This window comes from Mycteria americana, chromosome 1, assembly GCF_035582795.1.
Source record: "Mycteria americana isolate JAX WOST 10 ecotype Jacksonville Zoo and Gardens chromosome 1, USCA_MyAme_1.0, whole genome shotgun sequence".
NCBI classification, from domain to species: Eukaryota; Metazoa; Chordata; class Aves; order Ciconiiformes; family Ciconiidae; genus Mycteria; species Mycteria americana.
The window spans coordinates 70,593,719-70,606,472 of NC_134365.1; the positions used below are offsets into that span (position 1 = coordinate 70,593,719).

At 43.8% G+C, this 12,754-nt stretch overlaps 1 protein-coding gene across 1 annotated transcript; it reads left to right on the forward strand.

Annotated features, from left to right (window-relative positions):
• The first annotated feature begins 225 nt into the window (after window positions 1-225).
• LOC142411395 (tubulin alpha-8 chain) lies at window positions 226-7,576 on the forward strand. Its single transcript, XM_075505271.1, has 5 exons — window positions 226-365; window positions 3,813-4,035; window positions 4,750-4,898; window positions 5,463-6,143; window positions 6,967-7,576. Exons 1-5 carry the CDS (start codon window positions 363-365, stop codon window positions 7,252-7,254), a joined length of 1,344 nt encoding a protein of 447 aa, XP_075361386.1. The 5' UTR covers window positions 226-362; the 3' UTR covers window positions 7,255-7,576.
• The last annotated feature ends 5,178 nt before the right edge of the window (window positions 7,577-12,754 follow it).

Consider the following 12,754-nt stretch of genomic DNA (forward strand, 5'->3'; position numbering starts at 1 on the left):
TATATATGGATAATACTCAGGTGTTAGAAAGTATAGTGTACGGTGTGTTACATGGCTACACGCAGATTTAATAAGCACGCCAAACCAGGCGGGACTAAATTTGAAATCTGGGATACATCTGAGCCCTGCCTGTCTGGATGAATTTGCATACGCGGGGTGGCAGGGAGGGCAGGAGGCAGTGATGCAGCGGGCAGAACTGTGGAGTCTGTGACCTATTCCCCACCACGCTGTGACACTGAAGCGGAGCAGCAGGTGCCGGGTGCTGGGCCCGGGCTGCCTCCCACCCTGCAGCCCAGAGCCGGGCTCCTGCAAAGACCTGCCACCGCTGATCCGAAAGGGAAGGAAACACCACTGGAGACACCATGGTAAGGGGGGATGTGGGAACACCAGTCATACAGGGAGCGGGAGGACCATGGGTGAGGGAAGGCAGGGGGATCTGCCGTTGTTATCAGTGGTTTGTGCCACAAAACCCTGATCTCACGCACCGATTACCACGTAAGAGGATGGGAAAGGAGTGTCAGAAAATCTCACTGGAGCTGTAAGGCATGCTGAACCAAAGTTTTCTTCAAAGGGTCTCTAATTAGTGGAACTGTAAAACAAATTAGATCTGGAGTCTTATATTTCTAGTACTCTCTGTTGTGACTATATTTTCTCAACACAGGTTCATTTTCATATGAGATAATAATTTTTTTAGAAATAAAACAAAAAGTTACTTACCTTTGTCTCTGTTTTAAATTAATTTAGCCCCACTGGCTGTACTGTTCATAGCTATACAGTGTATACATGTGTGTTTCTGGAGCGCATGAGTGTTTTTATATGTGTATGCATTTAAGTAAGTAAAAAAGGCCCTTCATTTTTAAGATTTGGGGGTTTATTATAAATTTGTAGAAATCTTTGAAAACCTCTTAGAATATGAAAAATCCATTTCACCTTGTACCCCAATCTGTGTCTAGCACTGAGTGTTATTCTGGTGCAGAGAACTATGTTATTTTCTGCCAGTACAGCTGCAGGTCCACATTGAGAGCACCCATTCTGCAGGCAAGACACACACTTCCACAGGCTCCCCATGCCTTAAGGCAGACCTAGGGTAGTGAGCATGTTTCGGGAATAGCTGGGAATATCTGGAAGACTAAAGTAAATTCTTCCAGACTTTAGTAAATACTTAAGTCAGGTCGTATTCTGACAGTAAATACTTAAGCCAGGTTGTATTCTGTTTTTTTAATAGAATCAAAGCTGTCCCAGGTTTAGTTTCACAAAGAACCTGGTCCTTTCTACTGTCTCTTGGTAAATAAAAGGTCAGGTCTACAATTTGTAAGACAGGTCCTGGTACATTAGTGATAGGATGTGAAACATGAGTTTGGAGTAACCTCCAAATTTAAATATCATGTAGAGATCAGTTTACCTGCCTGTGACTCTGAAGAAGGCCCACCCTCTTCCCTATTACAAGTCTGATATCTATTTTAAAGCTGTTTACCATGCAAAATTAGAAATCTCTTTGTTATTGCCTTCTCTCCTTGTCAGAATATTTCCAAATTACTGCTGGGGTAGGAGAAGATGGGAGTTGAAAGCAGGAATCACGGCAAGAGGCCTGGCTCAAAAGGCAGGGTTGAGATACTGTGTCAAACCAGCACAGCTGAAAGATCAGTCTAAAAGGAAAGGAACTGGTTCTGCAGTCTTCAACTATAGTCCTATACGAAGCTTTACAATATTAACTTTCTAAGGCAACATTCACTAGTTCCATCTGTGAAAAAACAGACCAATTCCTCTACTGATCTGAGGAACAGAGTGAAGCAGCTCTTTAGGTTCCAGGTATTGCTTGCCTTGTAATTGTAGTTTTGCTCTAAAAGATATTCTTTTAAAAAGTCACCTGTCCTCATTGCTGTGTTTAAAAGGAAAAAGCTTTTTTTTCTTGCTGCCAGGCTTACAGATTCACACTGGGGTTTAAAAGAAAAGCAGGAGCCTGCCCTGTGCAAAATCAGCATTAATTTAATTCTCTAAGCCCAAATATGCCTTCAGTGTCTCCTGAGTAATCCTCCAGATTGCAACTCCACTGCAACAACCGTCACTCAAATAACTCAGATACTTTTGCACAACTCAACTGAGAAAAACAGGGTTGTGCAAGTACACTTGAGAGCATGTTACACACACTGCTGCATATGCATTTGCAGACTCAGCAACTGACAAATGAGTACTGAATAGAAATAATATATGTAATTGAATGAAATATTTAAATTGGCTTTCCATATTCATTTGAACTTCTGAGGATGACTAACTGGGGCAGTGGTGACTTCTAAAATTCCACTTGCTTCTGAAAAAATATCTTTATTAGTGTGTTTCTAAAATGTAAATATATGTCAATTGTGAAGAAAACACTGCTCCAGAGACACTACTAGTCACACATTCTGCCTGAGGATTTAGTTTTTGGGGAAGATGCATTTCACTTGCAGGTCACAGGATGATTTTGCAGGGTAAGCAGTTACAGAATTAAAAAAAAAAAAAAAAGTTAACTGGCCAAATCTGATATTAAGTCATTGGATATCTCTAAATGAGATATTACAAAATAAAAATGAGCGAGGACCATTCTCTGGCCTTGATGCCAGGTAGCATGGCCTGCTTCATATTTAGGCATCTGAATTCTCTTTCCCTCTCCAAAGCTAGGCGGTGGTCAGTGACCTGCTCCCTGGAAACCATTCTTGACAATGAGTTGTATTGTGGATGGTGCCCAAGCATTGTCTGGAAAAGTATGAACTGGCATAAGCCAAAACTGTGCCAGAGAGTGTGCTAATTATCAATCAGCACAGGCCATCACAGACCAGTGTTCAGCACTATGACCTGACTCTTTCTTACTTCCTAGTATAGACAGGGCCATTGAGATCACAAAGACGGATCTCAGAAGACTATAATTACAATTGCTCCAAAGCAGAAACTGAAGCTGAAAAACTCCACATGTCTGAAACTGCTCTCTCCTTAGAAAACTCCCTTTTACTACACCCAGTGTTGTAATCGTCTGGACTAACTCAGAAGCATCTGTTTTGTAATTCTGTTTCTGAACTTACGAAATCCAGCACCAGGTCCTTCATACTCCTGTACTCCAAGTGTAATGGATTTTGGAGCAATTGGCACCTGCCTATTTTAGCCTGGTGTGACATACATTTTTTCTTTTCATTGGCTACCTGGCTACCACAGGAACTATGCTCAAAATTATGCAGATAAACATACTGTATTGCAATGACACTGCCTGGATACACAGTAGCCCTGCAATGTAAAATTCATAGCTGCTCAGGAACTTGAAGGAACATTTGTTTCAACTGACAGAATCTGAAATCATTTCCTGATGTGAATATTGCTTAAAGCAGTTCTTCCAAGTTTCCACTCTAGCCTGCTATCAGAGGGTAAAAGGATCAAAAGACATCACCTGTCTTGGGTTACATAAGGTTGAAGGATACCACATGGCTGTGTCAGGTTCCAGCCAGGAGTAAAAATAAACTAAACTGGGATGTGCTCCTCAGCAGAGCCAATCCATAGGAGGAAAGGTGGGTTTTGTGTAACTGAAATTACTTTTCTCCCTGCCTGTTTTCATGTACCCATATATTACAGCACAAAGATCTCAATTTTTTAAAGAACTGGCCCAGTATCTGGTGTGTATATGTACAGTCTCATTGTGGTGATGGTTGAACAACCAAATGAAATGCTGATAGCGGCAATTCACCATTTTTTGGAAAAGCCAAACACTGGGAAAAAGTAACCATGAGGAATAAGGAGGACCAATGCGCAGTGTTTTTTCTGACCCTGTCTCTGTTCTCTCCCCTTAGCGTGAGTGCATCTCCATTCATGTTGGCCAGGCTGGAGTTCAGATAGGAAATGCATGCTGGGAACTCTTCTGCCTGGAGCATGGCATTCAGCCAGATGGCACCTTCAAGGATCTGCATGATACACTCAACTATGATGACTCTTTTACCACATTTTTCAATGAAACAGTCACTGGGAAGCATGTGCCACGAGCTGTAATGGTGGACTTGGAACCAACTGTAGTAGGTCAGTATAGAAATAAACCTGCAAAATGGAGAAGAGCTTACTCTTCCTAATATCACCATGGTGTGCCACCAGTCTCCATTGGTACAAAGCAGCACACCCTTTGTATCTTGGTCTACCACTAGATAGCATAAAATTAATTTTCTTGTGACACAGAATGCTAGATTCTGTCAAGACTCAGAATAGATAACTATCTCCATAGCTGTTACAAACATAGGAACAGCAGGATGCTCAGCAGTTTAATAGCTAGTACACATAGTTTGTATGATTTCTCTTTGCACAAACATTTAACTTTGTTTTGTTTATCATGACATTTTTGCTATTCAAATTCTGCTTTTCTCTGATTCGGATCCAAAGTGGAAGCCTGACAGTCTCCCTCCAGGAATCGAAGGATTTCTAAAAATTGGGGACCTGGGGGAACCTAATTTTCTTCACGCTTTTTTTCTGGTGACTTGTCCGCTTGTTGGTACAGGCTGTACTACTGACAAGTTCTTGAGAAGATAATTTCTGTGGCTGGATACAAGTCACACCATAAATCAACAGAATGCAACAATTTAAAAATGCTTAGGAAACAGTTTTCCCTTCTCTGTCAGCATCTGGGTTTTGCAGTCATGACCTCCAGTGACTGAAAGCTGGCATCAATGCCAGCAGCAAACAGAACTTGTTGGCAGTGGAGCATAGCCGTGCAGCTTCTCACAATTTCTCTTTCTTGTTCAGATGAAGTGCGGGCTGGCACTTTCCGGGAACTTTTTCATCCGGAACAGCTGATCACTGGAAAGGAAGATGCAGCTAATAACTATGCCCGTGGCCACTATACCATTGGCAAAGAAAGCATTGATATGGTGCTTGATCGTGTCCGTAAGCTGGTAAGCCCCAGTGGTTTTGAAACAGCAGTTTGGATTCTGCAGAAGAAAGACATGCAGAACAGGTAGCTTGCTAACTACAGATGAGACCAATGGTTCAGAAAAGAGATTGCAAGACATACAGAGCCATCACTACCAGTCCAAGAGAGAGAAGCCCAGTAGTTCACTTCCCAGCTGTATGCCTTCAGATAGTCTTAAAAAGGGGTTCTGAATATATATGTAATTCTTCATTAGTAACACAGCCCTGGAACACCAATACTGATATACAAGGGTGGATTAGGCAGTTCTACATTGCTGGTTTCAGCTAGACTAACTAAAAGAACTGTGAAGTTCAGAGAGAGGAGCTCCACAGATAAGAGTCCAATTTTTATGCATAAATGGAGTAAGTGAAGGAAGGAAAGGATAGGATTATCACCAGCCCTTTCTCAAGAAAACCTGACATGAAAGCTATGCTCTTTATTGCTGATGATGGCTCTCACCTTCAGCTCAGAATAAGCTCACGTAGTAGATGAAGTCTTTTCATTCTTTTTCAGACCCAAATCTTTCACTTTCTCTTTTGCTTTCTAGACTGATGCCTGTTCTGGGCTGCAAGGATTCCTGATCTTCCACAGCTTTGGTGGAGGTACCGGCTCTGGCTTTACCTCCTTACTCATGGAACGCCTCTCCGTGGATTATGGAAAGAAGTCCAAACTGGAGTTTGCCATCTACCCAGCTCCTCAGGTCTCCACCGCTGTGGTAGAGCCCTACAATTCCATCCTGACCACGCACACCACCCTGGAGCACTCGGACTGTGCCTTCATGGTGGATAATGAGGCCATCTATGATATCTGCCGACGAAACCTGGACATTGAGCGCCCCACTTACACTAACCTCAACCGCCTCATCAGCCAGATCGTCTCCTCCATCACCGCCTCGCTGCGCTTTGACGGTGCCCTCAATGTGGATCTGACGGAGTTCCAGACAAACCTGGTGCCCTACCCACGCATCCACTTCCCCTTAGTGACCTACGCTCCCATCATCTCCTCTGACAGAGCATATCATGAGCAGCTCTCAGTGGCTGAAATCACCAGCTCCTGCTTTGAGCCCAACAACCAGATGGTGAAGTGTGACCCAAGACATGGGAAGTACATGGCCTGCTGCATGCTCTACCGTGGCGATGTAGTTCCCAAAGACGTCAATGTAGCAATTGCTGCCATCAAGACCAAGAGGACTATCCAGTTTGTTGACTGGTGTCCAACAGGCTTCAAGGTGAGTAGGGCTGCCATGAACTTCTCTTTAATGTTTAAAAGGCAAGTTCAGTCTAGCGTAAAACTTGTACTTAAAGTTTTTATATCTTGCACGTTTCCCACTTCTGAGAAGAAGGAACATAAGAAAGATGCATGTGTATAAAATGTGCCCTTTCTCCTTTGGACATCCCATTGACACAGACTCCTAAATATTTACGAAAGTGGAAATCTGAAATGTATATGAGTTAAAATCTAAAGAAGTATTCATTTCAGACCTGAATTTTGAAAAAGCCAGTGAGCGTTCCCTCTGAAGCATCATCTAAAACTAAGAAAATACTAAAAGCAATTCAATAAATAAAGGAAATGCTGATATTAGCGAATCCGTCAGTTAACACCCTCATCCAGAGATATTATACAGCCTCTCCCCACTGGCTACATAGCAGTGTTGGGAAACATAATTTCAATAATAATACAGACATTAGCAGTGGAAAAACATTTGTCATACAAATAGCTGGTTTAAGAACGAAAACTTTTAACTGGGAACCAACTTTCTGTATTAGTTTCTACAGAGTATCTTGGTGACACTGTATGTTCAGTGTCGAGTGCTGTCAAGAAAGCTACAAAGTTGCCAGTGTACATTAAACAGAAGAATAATACAGACATTAAAATGACCATGTATCATACTGTTTATGACATTATTATTTTTTATGGCATTTGCCATCTGGTGGTTTTGATAGTGGCACCATTCAACCCCTGCATCTGTAACTTTACTCACTTTTTTTCAGCTCTTTGACTGCTTTCTGCTCTTGCCTTTTTAAAACCTTCTCTCATATTCCTCTTTCCAGGTGGGGATCAACTATCAGCCTCCTACAGTAGTTCCTGGCGGAGACCTAGCCCAAGTTCAGCGAGCAGTCTGCATGCTGAGCAACACCACGGCCATTGCAGAGGCTTGGGCAAGGCTCGACCACAAGTTTGATCTGATGTACGCCAAGAGAGCTTTTGTGCACTGGTATGTGGGTGAAGGCATGGAGGAGGGAGAATTTGCAGAGGCCCGGGAGGACCTGGCTGCCCTGGAGAAAGACTATGAAGAAGTGGGAACTGACTCATTTGAAGAAGAAAATGATGGGGAGTAATTTTGAAATACACTTTGTTTCTAGTGAGCACAGAATTGTCTCTGTATCACTGTATTGCACGTCTACCATTAGGTCACCTTTTTTGTATGTAATATACAGAAATTTAGGAGGGGTCATATAGAGACATCTTTTTTTCCATAAATCACAGGTAAATTGTCCTGTAAGATATGATCAGTTGTAGTAACGCCCCACCATTCCCAGCAATGCAAAAAGACTTGCTCTTCTTCCTTGCACATTTAATGTAAGTCTCTTCAAGATCTAATACACATGCGAAAACCACTACAATTCAATATATGCAAGCTTATAATGGAGCACAGTTAATCAGTAGAGTTTTCAAAGTTTGAATTTGACATACCTTCACCTTTTGCTTGTTGGCATGTCAAAAAATAATGACCATGGAAAAATGGGTCCTCTGCTCTGTGCTTTATTATCCTCTCATTGACCTTCAGCTGACTGACCTAAAAGGGACATTTCACTCTTCTCTGAAACACCATTTCTGATAAAGCAAACACTTTATTCAGAAATGTTAAAGCAGTGCACTTTTTCCACATTTGGGGGATAAATATCTGTGTTGTGAAAACAAATATCCTTTTTGGTTGGGTACAACTGCAGCAGGCATAAGAATTTTTTTTCTGTGTCTCTGTGAAACTGTTTAAATGAGAAAATTCTCTCCCTTTTAAAAAGAAAACTTTTTTTTTTTGCATCATCCCTACTGAAAATATTTCAGTATTCCTTACTCTACCTGAATGGTTCTTCCTCTGCAAGAAGCAACCTCTGCTTTATCCAGCAGACTACTGTGCCATCTGTGGTAATCTTTATTTAGTGCACCATGTGCAAATGAGTCTGCAATACAGGCATTTGAATGTTCACTCAAAGATAATTCCAAGTAGTGATCAAAGATCTCAGATTTATAGGATTCACATCTTGCTAGGCAATGACAATTTTTCTTGACTAGGAAACCCCTCAGTGACTTTTTATCTAGGTCTAGGTCCCTGATGGGATGCACCCATGAGTGCTGAGGCAGCTGGCAGATGTCATTGCAAGGCCACTCTTGACAATCTTTGATTGATCATGGGGACTGGGAGAAGTGCCCAAAGACTGGAGGAAAGCAAATGTCACTCCTATCTTCAAAAAGGGCAAGAAGGAGGACCCAGGGAACTACAGGCTGGTCAGCCTCACCTCAATCCCTGGGAAGGTGGTGGAGCAGCTGGAAACCACTTCCAGGCACATGAACATGAAGAAAATCATCAGGAGTACTAAGAAGGGATTCGCCAATGGGAAGTCATGCTTAACCAACTTGATAACCTTCTATGATGAAACAACTGGCCCAGTAGACAAGGGGAGAGCAGTGGATACTGTCTACCTAGACTTGAATAAGGCTTTCAACACTGTTTCCCATAAGATCCTCATAGAGAAGCTGTTGAAGTATGGGCTGGATGAGCAGACAGTGAGGTGGACCTAAAACTGGCTGAATGGCCGGGCCCAGGGGGTGGTGATCAGTGGCACAAAGTCTAGTTGGAGGCCATTAACTACCAGCGTACCCCAGGGTCAATACTGGATCCAGTCCTGTTCAACATCTTCATTAATGCTCTGGGTGATGGGGCAGAGTCTATGCTCAGCAAATTTGCAGATGACACAAAACTGGGAGGAGTGGCTGATACACCAGAGAGTCATGCTGCCATCCAGAGGGACCTCAGCTGGAGGCTGGAGAAATGGGCTGATGGAAACTTCATGAAGTTCAACAAGGGGAAGTGCAAAGTCCTGAACCTGGGGAGGAACAACCCTATACACCAATATATGCTGGGGGCCACCCAGCTGGAAAGCAGCTTTGCAAAAAAGGACCTGGGCGTCCTGGTGGACACCAAGTTGAACATGAGCCAGCAATGTGCCCTTGCTGCAAAGGCGGCGAATGGTATCCTGGGCTGCATTAGGCAAAGTAGATCACAGAATCATAGAATATCTCAAGTTGGAAGGGACCCATAAGGATCAAGTCCAACTCTCTGCTCCTCTCAGGACTACCTCAAACTAAATCATATGACTAACAGCGTTGTCCAGACACTCCTTGAACTCTGACAGGCTTAGCGCTGTGACCACATCCCTGGAGAGCCTGTTCCAGTGCCGACCCCCCTCTCAGTGAAGAACCTTTTCCTAATGTCCAATGTGAACTTCCTCTGACGCAGCTTCATTCCATTTCCTCATGTCCTATCACTGGTCACCAGAGAGAGGAGATCAGCACCTCCCCCTCCACTGCCCCCCTTGAGGAAGCTGTAGACTGTGATGAGGTCACCCCTCAGCCTTCTCTTCTCCAAGCTGAGCAAACAAAGTGACTTCAGCCACTCCTCCTAAGTCTTGCCCTTGAGACCTTTCACGATCTTGGTCACCCTCCTCTGGACACACTCTAATAGTTTGATGTCCTTCTTATATTGAGATACCCAAAACTGCACACAGTACTCAAGGTGGGGCCGCACCAGCGCAGTGTAGAGTGGAACAATCACCTCCCTCAACTGGCTAGCTATGCTGTGCTTAGGGAGGTTGAAGGAGGTGATCCTTCCCCTCTGCTCAGCACTGGTGATGCCACACCTGGAGTACTATGTCCAGTTCTGGACTCCTCAGTACAAGAGAGCCGTGGACATACTGGAAAGAGTCCAGCAAAGGGCCACAAATATTAATAAGGGACTGCAGCATCTCTCCCATGAGGAAAGGCTGAGAGAGCTGGGACTGTTCAGCCTGGAGAAGAGAAGGCTCGGGGGATCTTATAAATATATATAAATACCTGAAAGGAAGGTGTAAAGAAGATGGAGCCAGGCTCTTTTCAGTGGTGCCCAGTGACAGGACAAGAGGCAATGGACACAAAACGAAACAGACGACGGTCTGTCTGAACATCAGGAAATGCTTTTCTACTGTGAGGGTGACTGAGCACTGGCACAAGTTGCTCAGGGAGGTGGTGGAGTCTCCCTCCTTGGAGATATTAAAAAACCATCTGGACATAGTCCTGGGCAGCTGGGTCTAGGTGGCCCTGCCTAAGCAGGGGAGTTGGACCAGCTGACCTCCAGAGGTCCCTTCCAACCTCAACCATTCTGTGATTCTGTGATCTTCTTCATGTAGAGATTTCTATTCCTGTTGGCAGTTACATTTCACAGTACAACATCACATTGAACTTGTATACTCTGTATGCATCGTATGCATTTAATTATCCAGATCAGTAAATTACTGAACTATGATGTTATGGAGTACCAGAAATGTCTCTGTTTAAGAAAACATCCTATTCAGGATATACTTGATTATGTGCCTAAATTGAAGCAACATGAATAAGTATTACGCAACCTAGTGGAATTTAGACTCTTACATGGCTTCCTTCACAGTTCTGTCCTGAATTGGGACAAAAACCAGAAACAGGAAATTTCACACATGAAATACACATACGTGTTCAAACCGAGAAGTGACCCTGCTCTTCCAGTGAGAGAGGAGAAATAGGGGGCAAGTTAAAGACAAAAAATATGATTAAAATGGCAGATTAATTGCTTGCGCTGTTCTTTAAAAAACTACTGAAAGCGATGCAATGAAGTAGTGGAAGTTATTGCTCCAGTGTGGAGTACTTTATGCATTCTAAAACACTGGGTGTGGAGTTCCTAACTTCCTGAAAGCTTTTAAAATCTCATCCTGATCATCAAGAATGCTTAGGTTTATTTTATTTGCAAGGACACTTAGGAATCAAGATCCCTGCTCCCTGCAGTAGTCAATGCACTCTTTGGAATGGTTTGGAGACTACTTTAGAAGCGCTGTGGCAGTTATCATGAGCTAGCAGCTTTTGTCAAAGTGACACTAGACCACAACGCTCAGCAGGCACTCAGCAGGCAGTATATTTGGAGACACGAACACTGAATCTTTCCGTTTTAGCCATCTCTTCATTTGACTACACTTCCTGGGCTCAGACTTCTGCCTGTTACCTGTTTTGGAAGTAGGATGTCACAACTGACTTCCACAGGCAAAACTTAAAATATTCTTAAACAGGACATATGCTCCTCTTAATTGAGCATCCAGGCTCTCACAGGGATCATTACCAAAAGCCACTTCAGCTGCACACTGCTTCACTAGCTTCCACAGACCTGTCAGACCTAGTTCATGTTTAATCTCCAGTGTCAGTTTGCAATTTGCTCAGGTGGTTTAACTGTCTCTAGGCAACTTATGGCTTAGCAGTTCTTCTATCTCTCTTCCTCCCTTCTATCAGGCAGATGCCACACAAGCTAGCAATAGAAAGGGAACATCACTAAATTTAAACTATTGCCAAGAGGCTCTGCCAGAGTCACAGCAAAAGATGCTGAGTCATTTGTACCCTTCTGCTCACAAGCCTCTATAGATATCCATACCCGTCCACATGACAATTCAGGAAGCTTTTCACAGCCACTGCTGCCTTGGCTGAAGAGCTCTGACTGCCAGGCAGCTGTGCTGCCTCCAACAGAGCCAGGCTGTATGAGCAGGTTCTCCATAACCTGCCCAGAGGATATGCAACTGGGACCTCTTCTGTGGGGACTGCAACACTGACAGCTCTGATGGGCTCCAGATGACCCCTCTGAAAGCCTCCTATGCGCTGTCTCTTTCCCATCGTTCAGTGAAGCAGGGCGGGGGCTGCACAGAGGTACCTGACACAGGGCTGGGAGTGCATGCTGTCCTCACCTGTGCTAACAAAAGAACTGCCGACAGTTTAGCCTCTCTCCACAATAAATCCATGTTAGCATAACCCTTGCCCCAGAAGGTGCACCCAAAATTATCTCTGTTACATGATAAAGGCAAGGCAGTGAACATTCCTTATCATCAGCAGGGCTGCATTCATCCTCCTCCAAAGACATGAAGTCTTCTAGCCACTCTCCCAAAGGGCTGGCTCTTTAGTTCAAGGTGTAACAGGAGCAAACAGTATGTTAATAATAAGAACACTTACATCACTTAATGCCTTGTAGAGCATCTTTGCTGCAGGAATATTATAAAGGACTCCCACATTCAACTCCTAAATGCCCTCTATAACCACTAAATGTCTGTAAAATTGTCATGGTTTAACCCCAGCCAGCAACTAAGCACCACACAGCCACTCACTCACTCCCCCCTGGTGGGATGGGGGAAAGAATCAGAAGGGTAGAAGTGAGAAAACTCATGGGTTAAGATAAAGACAGTCTAATAGGTGAAGCAAAAGCTATGCATGCAAGCAAAGCAAAACAAGGAATTCATTCACTGCTTCCCATGGGTAGGCAGGTGTTCAGCCATCTCCAGGAAAGCAGGGCTCCATCATGCATAATGGTTACTTGGGAAGACAAGCACCATCACTCCAAATGTCCACACCTTCCTTCTTCTTTCCCCCAGCTTTATATGCTGAGCATGATGCCACTTGGTATGGAATATCCCTTTGGTCAGTTGGGGTCAGCTGTCCCAGCTGTGTCCCCTCCCAGCTTCTTGTGCACCCCCAGCCTACTCGCTGGTGGGGTGGGGTGAGAAACAGAAAAAGCCTTGA